Here is a 13,572-nt window from a genome sequence, read left to right on the forward strand (position 1 = left end):
GCTATCGAACGGTTCTCCGATATCACCACCTCATTTTTTTTTCTGTTTTAATGTATAGGAAAAGCATTAAGTACTGTGAAGTAGTGCAGAATAAAGCCACTGTTCTCTCCCTCCACATCTCTGAAAGGTCAGAATCACAGCTTGCCAATCGAATCCATAAATACCTGACACACATGAAACCAGAGAGGTAAAAGGCCGCACATCTCTTGCTGTGTTGCAACACGAAGCTCAGTTTCAATCCACGGTGAGTTCTGGGTAAAAGAGACGTATGGCAAACAAATCAGGTAGGTTTGCTTTTTTTTCCCCTCACACAACTCAACAGACATGCAAATCATTTTTCCATGATGAATTACTCGAGCATTAGACTGAACTCCAAGGTAACTCACAGCCCACTTTCTGCAGCCCACATGATGCAACAACCTTTGCACAGATCTGAAATGACATTGTGAGCAGAAAATATACCTTAGTGTCTTTTCTTATACATTTCTGTAAAACATAAAACATTATAAGGACCTTGTGGTATTTTTTTTTAACTGCTGTTTAAATTGTCCAGATTTCACTCTGAAACTCAGATTTTAAGCTTTAATGGGGCAATAAGTGTGCAAAAAAGAAAGTCAAACAGCATGAAATGATCCTAACAACTACTAAATGATTGTTTCCTGTTTAAAACAGCATAATTTTTCAGGGGTTATTAACCATGAACATGTTATTTGCTTAGGAAAATATATCAACTTGAAAACTTAAAGACTGATTTCCAACACTTTTGTAACTTCTGAATGAAAAGTCATATCTTCATTTGCACGAACAATGCATGCGAATGGTTTCTATTATCCGAATGTTTGATTTAATGACTGGCACAATGCATCTGTTACTCATGTTTATGCATTACGGCCTCCAGAGAACTGCTTTTGGACACAAAACAATGAGTCATGTCTGTTTAATATACAAGCTGTCAAGAGTTTAGCTTCAGTTCTTGGGGAACCTATGGGGCTTTTCTCAGTGCGGTAGGAAGTGATCTACCTTTCACCGCTTAGCTTCACGGTTTCTACCCGCACACCACCGAGCTCACATGCTTAACTCACAACAGTATCTGTGGATTATCATGGTCTGCTTCTGGCTGGGACAGGAAGTTACTAACATGGTCCAGATGTGAGGACAAGAGACCACCTCCGACACAGCTGGAAAACGTGGATGACTGCAGGCGGCGGCTGCAGACGCAGACACAGGGTACGGGATTCATCGGTGGAAGAAAGATCCATCAAAAGACCGTTATTGAGGTCATTTTGCAGAAATATATATATAAAAAAAAAAAAAGTATGTCCCTCCTTTTTTTTTGGTGCTGCTCCATACTCACTACAAATGATCTCTAAGTCAGCTATCAAAAACTACATTTTATGGGTTATTAAGTAAATATAAATAGTTAAAAATGTGTCTATTAATTCAAATGATCCTTTACTCAATCCACAAAGTTAACACGCCCTCTAGTGTTAAAATAGTACATTGCAAGGAAGTCACATTAACAAACAGCCAGAGCCAACAGTGCTGTTTTATTAATCAGTATTCAATAAAGATTATATTTCAAAGTCAATGTGAAAAACTACAGAAAAATATAAAAGAATTTGTACACATGCAACAACTTTCTGATCTGAGTTTTTCAAGGAATGATGCAAAACCTTCTCAGACAACTAACAAGAATACAAGTTTGGTAGAAGTTATTTATCACAACAAACCAAAGGCACTAATTCATTTCACATCAAAGAAATGATCAAATGAAATTGCTCAGTAGGACCTCTGTTGTTTGGTGCTCCGTGAATAGTTTGTGCTGTCTGGACTGCAGACCTCCGGAGGGCTCATCAACATGAGGGACCTTTATGTGTCTCCTGTCCATTAAAGACTGACACTAATCCTCGTCTTCCTCCTCATCGATTAAGACCATCTTCCGCCGTCTCTTCACAGGAGCAGAGACATCCTCCCTGTCCGAATCTGCATCCCCGTTAGTGTCCGTGTCCATCGCCGCGGTGGAATCGTCCTCTGTAAAGACGTCAACGTTTTAGTCACATGCTGCAGTTTTACATCATTAAAAACACTGTTTACTGGTCGTTTAAAGCTTGGCATCAAATGAGAAGCGACGATCTGAACATATTTCACTTTGAACCTTTAGTTTAAAACGTTTTCTGTCTGAGTGGTCTGCTAGTAACAAACGCATTAATACCATTCTCCTCCTCGTCGTCCAAAACTCGGCTCCTTTTAGTTGAACTCTTCTCCTGGGACCTGATGTGCACAGAAACATGTGAAGATTTAAAACGATTCAGAAGACTCTCTGTTGGGAGTTTCATGAAATCATAGGACAATACTTCACCTCTCAGTTGGACCGTCTGTCTCATCAGCAGCAGTGCAATCTGACACGGCAGCTTAAAAACAACAGAGGCAAAATATGAACAAAGTCATCTCAATCGTGTCTCATCCTGACTGTGATTAGAAACAGATTTAAGATCTGAACTAGTGTCAAAAACTACAACTTGAAGGCTTTAAACAACATTTAAACAAATCCCAAAAGGTTTTAGAAGTTCCTTCCCATCTCGATTAGACAGTAGCAGAAATATCTTTTAAAACGGAGCAGCAGAGGAATGTTATTATATATGTGTGATTTCACACCTTCCATTTTTAACCTTGTGGTTATGTGTTACTGCTTATTTATGTTGTTTCTTTCCAGCAACTAACAAAACACAGGATTGGTGGGATTAATTCATCATAAATCAAAAGCACCAATAAATTGCTTGCAAAAGAAATACCCAAATAAAACTGCTTCAGAGGATCTATGTACCTAAAACAGCAGGTGTAAGCTCCCATTTCTTTGGGTTGTTCGGTATTCATTATTCAGAGTTTCCACCGTCCCGACTGCAGATATCCAGAGGCAACGCGAGGGACCTTAATGGATCTCCTACCTGCCATTTTTACAGTCCATTAAAGGCCGACACTAATCCCCCTCATGCTCAGACTGTCTCCTGGAAACATCCTCCCGGTCTGAATCTACAACATCTGCATTAAGCTGCTGAACTATTTTCTGAACTGATACACCAGAGGAAACAGATTACCATGCGTGAATTTACACTTTCTATTTTTAATCTTGTGTCGGTTTTTTTTTAATGTTGCCTTTTCAAACAAAGAGTTGATTCTTTACAATCAAACTTACACTTCTGATTTGAAGATAATCAAATGTCAACATGGCCTTTGCACCGTGTTTCTGTTATACACAGACTGTCTACATTTAAGAATATGCAGTATTGATAGCACATTCTTGGCTATGTGACCGGCCAAAGACTCAATAAAAAGCACCGTGTAACTCAATTCTTCACCGTGTGAGAAAGCTGTAATTAAATGGTGCGATGTGATGAAACTCCCACACATACCTGCACCTTTGGTGTGCTGGTGTTTCCTCTTGCGTGCGAGCAGCAGAGCTCTCAGAGCCTGAGCTCTCTGCTCACCTGACACCTCTTCCTCCTCCTCCTCCTCCTCCTCTTCCTCCTCCTGGGGTTCTTGGGTTGGGCTCCCGGGCCCGTCCTGCTCCGCACCGTTTTCAGGCTCGTCCTCTCTCGGGCTGAGAGCTGCGGCTGCAATCCGCAGCTGAGACACAGTGATCTTTGCTGGGATCCTCCAGAAGGACTCCTGCAATCAAAATAACTCAAAGTAATTAATAATAATGAATCGACTGTATGATTTAGAAGCCACACTGTCTCAAAGTAAAGCACAACAAGAAGATAGAGGTCAAATGATTGATTTGGTAGTAAAATAAAACACACACAACATGCACACAATCACACCTGTTCATTTGCAGGTGGTCGCATGCCAAGTTTGCGTAGCAGCTTCTGGAAGCTCTTGTTGTCCATGGCGTCTTCAGTCGCCTCAGCCAGAGGGACAATAGGGACCGGCTGGGAAAAACCTAGAGAATGGATCACAATAAACTTTATTATCAGGCCAAAGCACCTCATCACACATGATGAGAGAAGTTTAAACTACAGCTGATAGAATAAAGAAACAACAAGCAAAATGTTTAAATACGTCTGTTTGTTGGACAAACTCACCGTCGTCTCTGCGATCATTCGCGGTTCTGTTTAGACAATTCTGGATCCACAACAAGGGTCCAGACATGCCTTTTGTAAACAAAACATACAACAACAACAACAAAATCCTGAGAGTGCATAAAGGAAGAATTTTATTCCTGTAGTCCTAGAGAGATTATTTCTGTGATTCATCTAACTGATGAGAATCTGATAAAAAAAACAACTAAAAAAAACCTAACTTTATCCCTATATATTATTCAGTAGTATTACATTTGACCTTTCACCTCTGACCTCCACCCAACTGAAGAGATCACAGAGCAGTTTGCTCTTCGTCTCACCTTCCTGCTGAAGAGCCGACACCATGCTGTCGACGTCCGCTCTCCTCTCCACCGAGCGCTGCGTGCTTCGGTTCCTGCTGCCACCGTTTTGTGATATTTCTCTCTCCTGCGCTTCATCGTCCTCTTCCTCACTCTCCTCAGACTCATCGTCTCTCTCGTCTTCATCATCTCTGTCCGCAGGATCGTCCGGGGAGCCTTGTGTTAGTTCGGCTAGGAAGTCTTCCTCAGTCTGAGGCTGAAAATATGAAATCTCATTTAGATTTATGAGCATCTTCATCTCCAAACTTTTAATAATCTTTTATAATATAAACGTGTGAAACACCAGAGTCCATCGAAAGGAAGCGTACCATTCCTCTTCCAGAGCTCTTTCCTTGAGCACCGCGGCTCCTCTTCTTATAAAGTTCCCGTCTCTCCGACACTAGACCCATGCTGAGCAGCTTGTCCACCACACGTGCTCGGGACCGCTTCGCTGTGACCTTCTTCAGGATGTTACCCAACACGTCTGTAAAAAAAAATATAGAATCAGTTTTTATCGCTAAAAAGTCACCAGAGAAAACATGAAGTATTTTTAATTTTGATTTTATACACTTTATTAATCCCCGAGGGGAAATTTCTTCACTACAGCAGGGGGGCTCTCAGGGGGGAGATGCTGCAGCAGGCTGCCACTAGCGCGGCGCCAGGTAACCTGACCTGAGGTGCATGTTTTTGGATGATGGGAAGAAGCTGGAGAACCCGGAGAGAACCCACGCAAGCACAGGGAGAACATGCAAACTCCGCACAGAAAGGCCCAGGACCGGATTCGAACCCGGAACCTTTTTGCTGTGAGGCGACAATGCTAACCACTGCACCACCGTGCCGCCCAAATTCATGAGACGACTGCTGGACGGGGATTGAAACGGAGGACAGAGATATAATCTATAGTAATTAAACAACAGTGATGTGGCGTCCGTTACCGTCAGAGTCTTTGAACTCCTCAAAGAGCATCTGCAGCTCCTCCTCCTGCTCCTCGGTCCACAGAACGATCCGAGTACCTTTCCTTTGAACAAGAAATAAAAAAGTCTTTAACAATCATGTCGCGTAGACTGTCGAGTCATTCTGCAACATGTTCCTCGCTTCATTTACACAAACTAGACTACATACTTCTGCTTCTTCAGCTCTTTGGCGTTGTCCACCAGACCCAGATGCACCAGCTGAGTCACCACCTGCCGCCGGTTGCGGCTGCTGTTGCTGAGTAACGGCAGCAGAGTCTCCACGATGTCCGGCACTGGAGCACAAGAGTCGGCAGTCAAAGGAAGAATCTCGGCGCGGAGTGTGGATGTCCGGTGAGAAAACACGTGCAAACAACAAACAAACGGAAAGCAAACCTTCAGAATCCCGGTGCTCCTCGTAGAGCCGACGCAGCTCCTCCTCCTCCTCTTCAGTCCACGTGGGTTTCTTTCCCTCTCTGACAATGAGTGGCACCACATTAAAACAGGGACATAAAACAAACACTTTACAGTTCTACACGTGTGCATATTTAACCTGTAATCAAGCTCTGCTGAATACGGCACACACACATGAACACCAGACAAACACAGACTAGAGACCGGACACAATTTTCAAATATTAAAAAGAAATGAATTAGTATATGCGACTATCGTTCTTTTTGTTATTTCCCCCGTTTTTACCAGCACCTGGTTGTAATGTGAAGGTGGAAGTAAAGTGCCCTAAAATCTGTCCGTCAGCCGCCATTAAACAACATAAGCAACGAAGACTACAGCCGTCAAAAAGTTTGAAGTTGAACTCAGTCAAACTCTGCAGGGAAAGCTAGCATGACAATCTTAATTTTTTAATAACAGTCATTATTGTTGAAATGCCCATCCCCAACACGGACAGACAACAGAGAGCACCCACCCGTCTTGGCTGTAGCCCTCCGTCATCTCACGTACAGCCCCCACATTTTTCCAGAACAGCAGCTCAACATATGCCTTGTCGTTTTGTGCTGCCAGTGAAAAGAAGCGGTTCAGCACATACTTGGCAAAGGTCACCAGCTCCTGTGAAGAGAAAGAAAGAAGGTGTGTAATCTAGAGGATGATTCTGCATCACCAGCAGTTTACTTGAATGTTTTTCATTCATTTCTCTTGTGGTTTTCAAAAACATTTTTTTTACCTTGTACGCAGCTGCAGCCGGGTCGCTCAGGATTTTGTTGAAAAGGTGAAAGACGGACAGCTGGAAAAGCTGCGCGTCCATTTTGAGGTCGACAGCCAAGCGGTGCAGCATTCGAGCGATGCAGTGGTTTGTGTGTGGGGTGTTTTTTGAGTATGATTTTAAAAGGAGGAGGTACGGACGGACAATACTGGGGTTGGCAAACCTGCGAGGGCCGAGAGGAGGAGGAGGAGGGGATCCCACAGGGAGGTCACAAAATGTGTCACTGTCTGGACGGCATTTTTAAAATATCTAAGTCACTATAACATTTCTCCTCACCTCTTGATGAAGTCTAGATAGTTAAACTCTTTTTCAGAAACCTGGACCGACTCCAACTCTTCCTCCTCCAGCTCTGCTCCATCCTCCTCCTCTTCCTCCACCGCAGTCTCAGGAGGAGATGACCCTGAAATTAACAGCTTGCTTTAAATGCTGCACAGATGCTGGTGACACAAAGGGTTAAACATTCATTTAAAAAAAATAAAATAAAAAAAAAAAAAAATCCTACTTGGCAGGTTGGCATGGAGGATCTGCTTAAGAAGTTCCAGTTCCTCTTCAGGCTCCACGTCAGCTGATCCGAACACGTCTCCCTCCGGCCACACCTCCCTGAGCACGACAGGAAGAAAATCTGAAATAACTGAGTCTGAGAGGATTATGGGACATTTTCTGGATTCATCTTTTAGGTTTGCAGTTTTTAAATCATGTAAAAAGTTCAAATTATTTTGGTTTCAGCTTCTCACGTGAAAATTTGCAGCTCTTCTGTCTTTATTGGATTTTAAATTGAAAATCTACATTTTAAATGTTTAATAGTATAATTAATAATTTTATTGAGAAAAATGCAGTCTTACTGACCTGGCTGCACGCAGCAGCCCCAGAGCTTCTGGTCCCAGTCGGAAAAGCAGAGCGTCCTGCACTCGGACCATCGCTTCAGTCCGCTGGTCCTCCAGAGGAGTTTCAGACGTGGCATCAAATGGCACAATGCTCTCCGTTATAGACTCTGACAGCTGCAGACAAAACACACAGAGGTGAAATATATTGTTGGTAAAGTTGTTGTGTTTTGTATCTTGTGTAAAATCTGCTCCCCCTTGTGGTTCCCTCTCACACTAACCTGAAACCCTGCAGCCTTCAGCTCGTCCTCCACAAGCTTCCAGGTATCCGCGAGGGCCTCTGGACTAGTTTCTAGAGCAGACTGCTTCTTTTTACCTTGAGACTTCCTCCGCCTTGTCTTCTTCCTCTGCATAGATTACAAACTCCAAATTAACTTTCACAGAGGGTCGAAAAGCAAAAAAATAAAAAATGAAATATTTACAAGCACTTAAAATAAAATACCAGAACGGACCTGCACCACCAGGTTTCTGCGACCTTTGCAGAAGCGTTCCAACATGCGCAGGAAGAGATGCGTGGACTCCACCAGGTCTTTGAGGTACGAGTGAGGCTGGCTGGTTTCATCATACTTCCTCAGCAAGGTCAGGAAAATCTCCCGGTACTCCATCAGGTAGAAGATGTTACCTACAAGGTGAAGGTGAACACATGAAGCACTTTAGCAGATTTGAAGACACAAACAAGATTATAAACCAGGGTTCCCACTACAAATTAAAAACGTCAAACTTCCTGACTTTTCCCGAGTAAAAACCTGAAACTTCATGACCTCTAACGAACAGGGCTGTTGAGCTGAGCAGATAAGAAACAGACACATTATTTCATTTCCAAAACTTTTCACTGCTTAAACCTTATAAACACACTGAGTCTTGTGCAAAATACTTTTTAAAAAGGGGACAAGTAAGAAGCCAGCAGGTTTCTCACTGTTGCCGTGGCAGCGATCTATTCGATAGATCTATAGTAGTTTTGCAAACTTTACATTCAGCTTTTCTGTTGTCTATTTTTATCAGCCAGTCTTTGAAGTCTTCCATTTGGAGCCAAAACTCTTAAAATCTATATTTTCTTGCATGTTTGCTTCCTAAGCAGGAACAAGAAAAGACGTCTCTTTACTGAAGTGTTGACAAACTGAAAAATGATAAAACCACTCAGGCAATACTGGAAACTACTGAAATGATGCAAAAAAAAAAACACCGACATGGAAAATATAATTTTTTTGTTAAATGGCAACTAACATATAAACATGCACACAAAATTCCCTGATATTCCAAAAATTGATCAAATTACCTGACAGTCCCTGTCTGGAAAAGAGTTTTAAAAACTCCGATATTCCATGAAATTCCCTGACCAGTGGGAACCCTGTAAAAACTGAATATTGTCCATAAACTTGACGCACTAAGCAAACATGAGACCATTAAAAAAAAAAAAAATCTGTGTTTGACTTCCATAAATCTGATAACATCTTAAAAGTGAACTGCTAAATGAGGAATCTTGATTAGAGCTGGGAGCTTCTTACTTTTAATAACATTACAACTCTGGCAGATGCTTTCATCCTGTGAGCGGTCCATCTCGTTCACAGTCAGCAGAAGCTCCTGATACGCCTTCAGTGCCAAGTGCATCCTAAAAAAAAAGAACAAACGATATTAGTCTGGAAACAACTCGCACGTTTGTTTCTATCCACCTGCCTCCTCACGACCTTCCTACCTGCGGGACCAGGACATGGCCTCTTTGCGGTCCGTGAGCAGCATCTCGTAGTAGTTGGTGATGTTGCGCTCGATAAAATGAAAAGCACGGATAGACATGGTCTCAGAAACCAAGTCGGCACGGAAACCGTTGCCACGGTTGAAGGCCATGAAAAAGCTGAGCGCCCAGAGGTAATACGTCTCATCGTGCTGCTCCGTCTGCTCTCGAATCAGACTTTCCTGTAGAGGACACGAGGAAGAGCAAAAGTCTGGTGAGTGTCCTGCTTTGTCTGCATGTAAAGAACTTCTTCCTCGAATAAAACTCTCTCTTATTGCACTAAAAGGATATTAGACAACCTCATAGCATGTTTTATATATATTTCAATTTAAAAAACACAAATAAAAGCATGAGTCTGTTAAGTTCAGGACAGAAAAATAATTAATTTGATCTTCTGTCCAGAAAATGTTTAGATGATGAAGACTTCAGATTTTCTGTGATGTTACTGAACAATTTGAATGAAGGCTGAAATAGATAAAAATCCTTTGCTCCCCCCAGTAAGACATTCCAGTGTGTGTTGCCTAATAAACTACATTTCATATTTTCCTTTTGCGGTGCCTGGCCTCCGTTTCTATTAAAATGCTGCAATAAATAAATAAGTCATTGGTGTCACAGTGGCTGACCTTAACGAGGTACATGAGTCGATTGTAACAGTTCTCCAAGAAGTCGACACAGAACTCTCTCAGGAAGAGTCGAACATTTAAAGCGGAGCGCCGTTTGTCTTTACTCTCCTGCGCCCGGCGATTCCTCTTGGGAACACGCCGCACCGCTTTGCCGACGTCATGAGTGTAATTCTTGAACTGAAAATTTAAAAAAACAGACATTTACATTTCAATTATTATATCTCACGTCACTATTCACATTTATTTTTATATTAAACATCAAGCTGCACAACTCACATCCTGAACCTTCCTGTGATAGATCACATCGTTGTCCCCGATCGCCTTCACGCCTTCAACAACAAAAGAGCCTCCAAAGCGAGAGTGTCTAAAACAAACATCCACATCCGATCAAACAAACAGTTTGAGACACTTCAACGAGCTGTGAAGTGACGACACTTTCAAAATGTAATGCCTCTAATAGTCTTTATTTGTCAATTAGTTTTACACAACAGCAGAAAACTAAATTAAATCAATAGTTGGTGCAACCATTCTTTGCTTTGAAGGGATAGATCCCGTTTACATTTCAAGAATAAACTGATTAGAAACCAATATCCATATTGGTTTGGACAGATTTGGACAACTTGAGTGATTTGTGAAGGTTCACATCTGCTACGCTGTAATTCCAGTTTATCGTGAAGCTACAAACATACAAATATCTGCAAAGTTTCACTTTTTTGCAAGAAAATTTTTTGTAAGTCTAAAATCTGATGTTTCCTACTGACACACTGCTGCAAAAATATATATTAAACATAAAAATGGTTCTGTGCCTTTAGACTCGCATACATCCAGCAACCCTGATTTGTGTTTTCCATTCTGTCTCGTCAGGATAAAAGCGTGAATGTGAGAGTAACATGCAGAAGTTCTGTAATATATTTCATGCCGAAAGAATAAAATCATCCACCTGTAGTTATTGGAAAGAGGCGTGAACACGGTTCACCTGTCGTGGACATTTTTAAAATCAGGTTGAAGTTCGAAGTTTGGTTTGACGAGTTGTTTCCTTCCCGCCCAGAAATACTGTGTTTGCATATTTTAGTATGAAAATGTATTTTTCTCTACAGCTTCAGCTACACTGAAATCTTTGATTAAGAAAGTCTTGGTGCCATGTTGTAACTTCTGCTCGTCCGTACCTGGTTCCTCTTTGAAATGTGCGAGAACGTTTGGCTGCCTGCTCCTTCTGCCTCAAGCCCTCCAGTTCCTGAGAGTCCTTCTGCTTCTCTTCTGATGAACGAGCGTGACCGGCGCTCACCAGAGCTTCTGGTGTCTGCAGGAGAAAAAAAAAAGAAGAAGAAAAGAAGACGACGCTCAAATGCAGAACGAATGGAAATCTTCATGTTTAAAACCAAAAAACGTTTCTTCAGTCCAACCTGGTCTCTGAACATGAGGGAGATTATTTCCAACACATGCAGACTCCACTGCTGCTCGCTCTGGGCCGACGCCAGGAACTTCACCAGGTCGTCAAAACCGCTCATGTGAACGGCCCACAGCACCCGGTCGTGGATGCTGGCGTCATCGTCCACTTTCTACAACCACAGATGAAGGAAAGAGGCAGAAGTAAAGGTGAGATGAAAGGCGTAGAAGAAGCACATTCAGCATGAGCAGAAACGTGTTACGTTACCTTTTCTTCACGGGGGTTCGCCGGGACATGAAGCACGTTCCTCACCAGCAGCAGGATCCTCTCGATCAGCAGGTTGTCTTCCTCCTGTCTCTCCTCCCAATCCTGAATGTGAAGAGGTTAGTCGGTAGAAAATCAGAGAGAAACTCATAAAAAAAATTAAAAAAACAGAACCGTCTGACGGTGAGACGATGAAAACACTCACGAGCTGCAGAAGGTTGTACAAAGTCTCACTTAAGATGCCGAACACGCTCTCGCTGGCAAACGCCTGAAAATGAAAGAACAGGACGCGGAGGTCACAAAGCTTTTTATAGCCACAAAAAACAACAACTGCAGATATAACAAACTATAAATAGTCACAATACCTCTTTATAGGCTTGTAAATGAGATGTCACTTGCAGGAAGTGATGCCTGAACACCGGGTCGTCTGGGACTTTTCCAAAGCACAGCATGGCAGGCTGAGTGAGGTTGACCATGAGCCTGACAAAAAAACAAAAACAGACAAGAGTCGTTTGGACAACAGAGTTTCTAATGTAGCTACTTCTTAACCTTCAAAATAAAACAGAAAATAGACAAATAGCTTTGCGAAATGAACGCTAATATGTTCCAGTGTTGTTTTGTATGATGCTGTTGGGAAATGTATTGTTATTATGAGCAAATAAATACTTTTTCATGTGTCTATTTAAAATATTCGTGAGCAGCCGTTTTATTTTGAAGAGAGTAGCTTCCTGTTCGGGCTCCTACCTGATGCAGGCGTCAAATAAAGCCTTGTCTTGTCTGTGCTGAGTGATAATAGGTAGAAGGTCGTTCTGTACGATCTGGCCGGCACCGAGCTGCTGGCGGACGTCGCGGGAGTCATCCTCATGGCGTAAGTACCGGATCAGGTCTTTCACACTCTCTGAAACACAAGAGACCGGATCCAAAACAATTACTCATTTATTCATTACAGAAACTCGATATTTTTTTACCACTTTAAAAGTCACTCACCCAAACAATCAGCCTCCTTGTGGTAGGTGTCTCCCTCCAGATAACCAAGAGCGCTGCACGTTGCCAAAAGTTCACAGTTCATCCTGAAGACGTCAGTCAACCACCAGGGGTTCAGTCTAATGAGCTAAATTTAGAGGCCTATTACACACAAATAGAAAAGCCAATCAAATTTAAAGACCAGCAGAACATCAGAAAAAAGTTATACTGACAAAACTCCATGATATTCAATGAAATCCTCTGACTGTCCATGTCTGGAAAATGTTTTTTTTAATGATTCCATGATATTCCAGAAAAACCATGGCCGGTGGGAACCTTGTGTTAGAGATGAAACCTGTTTGTCTTCTGACATGTTCCAGATGTCGGTGAGTCGTCAGGGTCACTTTTCAGATGTCTGAGTTGTTAACAGCTTCGAAAATAGTAATTTTTTTTCCCTCTTATCTGTCTTACAAATGAATATCTCACCAAAATTCAAAGATGAGAAAAACATCCTCATTTATTTGCTGTATAGTCATCCAGACCAGCTCCAACATGCTGCTGTCTCAGTGATGCTTCAGTATTAATAATCTAATTAAGTCATATAATTATATATCAGTCAGATGGACCAAACCAACACTTTTACTTTAAAACTATTAGACTATATTTTTTCTACGAAAACTTCTGTGAATTAATTTATGTAGGATTTCTCATGCAGGACTTTTACTTGAAACGGAGTATTCGTATATTTCTGTATTGGTACTTTTACTTAAGTTCAGGCTCTGAATACTTCTTCCTCTGTAAATGTGAATAACTTAAGTTAATTATCCGTATGTTGCTGATGTTATGCAGCCGGAGCAGCTAGCTTCAGATTCAGATTCAGATTCAGCAGCACTGACCGCGAAATAAATAAAGTTCCGTTCAGACAAAGGAAGAAAAACAACAACAGACTAACCGACCAGTCGTTGCTCTCCCGGTGTCGTGTTCACAAACCGCCGGTTTCCCGTCAACAAACAGTTCGTTTCAACCCGCTGTTGTTTTTTGCGCTCCGACAACTCGGACAAGTCTCGCGCCAACACGGCGGCGTAAGCGGATGTAGAATGTCGTCACGTCCTTCCAAATCTGAAACCCTGAGTCTTGTA

General features: G+C 42.1%; 1 protein-coding gene across 1 annotated transcript; it reads right to left on the reverse strand.

The window, feature by feature from the left end:
* Positions 1–1,528: 1,528 nt before the first annotated feature.
* Positions 1,529–13,472, reverse strand: timeless (timeless circadian clock). The gene is made up of 30 exons (XM_069715200.1): positions 13,386–13,472; positions 12,458–12,595; positions 12,215–12,368; positions 11,836–11,950; positions 11,676–11,738; positions 11,474–11,575; positions 11,223–11,378; positions 10,986–11,119; positions 10,096–10,183; positions 9,820–9,996; positions 9,161–9,378; positions 8,973–9,076; positions 7,920–8,089; positions 7,689–7,814; positions 7,433–7,584; positions 7,089–7,186; positions 6,863–6,986; positions 6,548–6,749; positions 6,293–6,432; positions 5,764–5,843; positions 5,540–5,663; positions 5,353–5,435; positions 4,747–4,901; positions 4,400–4,634; positions 4,083–4,151; positions 3,822–3,940; positions 3,411–3,666; positions 2,360–2,411; positions 2,213–2,271; positions 1,529–2,031 (listed from the first exon to the last, which is right to left on the reverse strand). The coding sequence occupies exons 2-30, from the start codon at positions 12,537–12,539 to the stop codon at positions 1,901–1,903; spliced, it is 3,768 nt and encodes a 1,255-aa protein (XP_069571301.1). The 5' UTR covers positions 12,540–12,595; positions 13,386–13,472; the 3' UTR covers positions 1,529–1,900.
* Positions 13,473–13,572: the final 100 nt, after the last annotated feature.

Source organism: Brachyistius frenatus, unplaced genomic scaffold (genome assembly GCF_029030835.1).
Source record: "Brachyistius frenatus isolate BFR_SWC_R1_liver_20210118 unplaced genomic scaffold, ASM2903083v1 Contig_4, whole genome shotgun sequence".
In the NCBI taxonomy this organism is placed as follows: Eukaryota; Metazoa; Chordata; class Actinopteri; family Embiotocidae; genus Brachyistius; species Brachyistius frenatus.

Bases quoted from the DNA above. Each gene is read 5' to 3' on its own strand.
- timeless (XM_069715200.1), bottom strand. From the start codon at position 12,539: ATGAACTGTGAACTTTTGGCAACGTGCAGCGCTCTTGGTTATCTGGAG. The intron at 6,987-7,088 runs GTAGGATTTTTT...TGTTAATTTCAG, and splicing joins CCTCCATGCCAACCTGCCAA to GGTCATCTCCTCCTGAGACT. The intron at 6,433-6,547 runs GTAAAAAAAATG...TTCTCTTCACAG, and splicing joins CGGCTGCAGCTGCGTACAAG to GAGCTGGTGACCTTTGCCAA.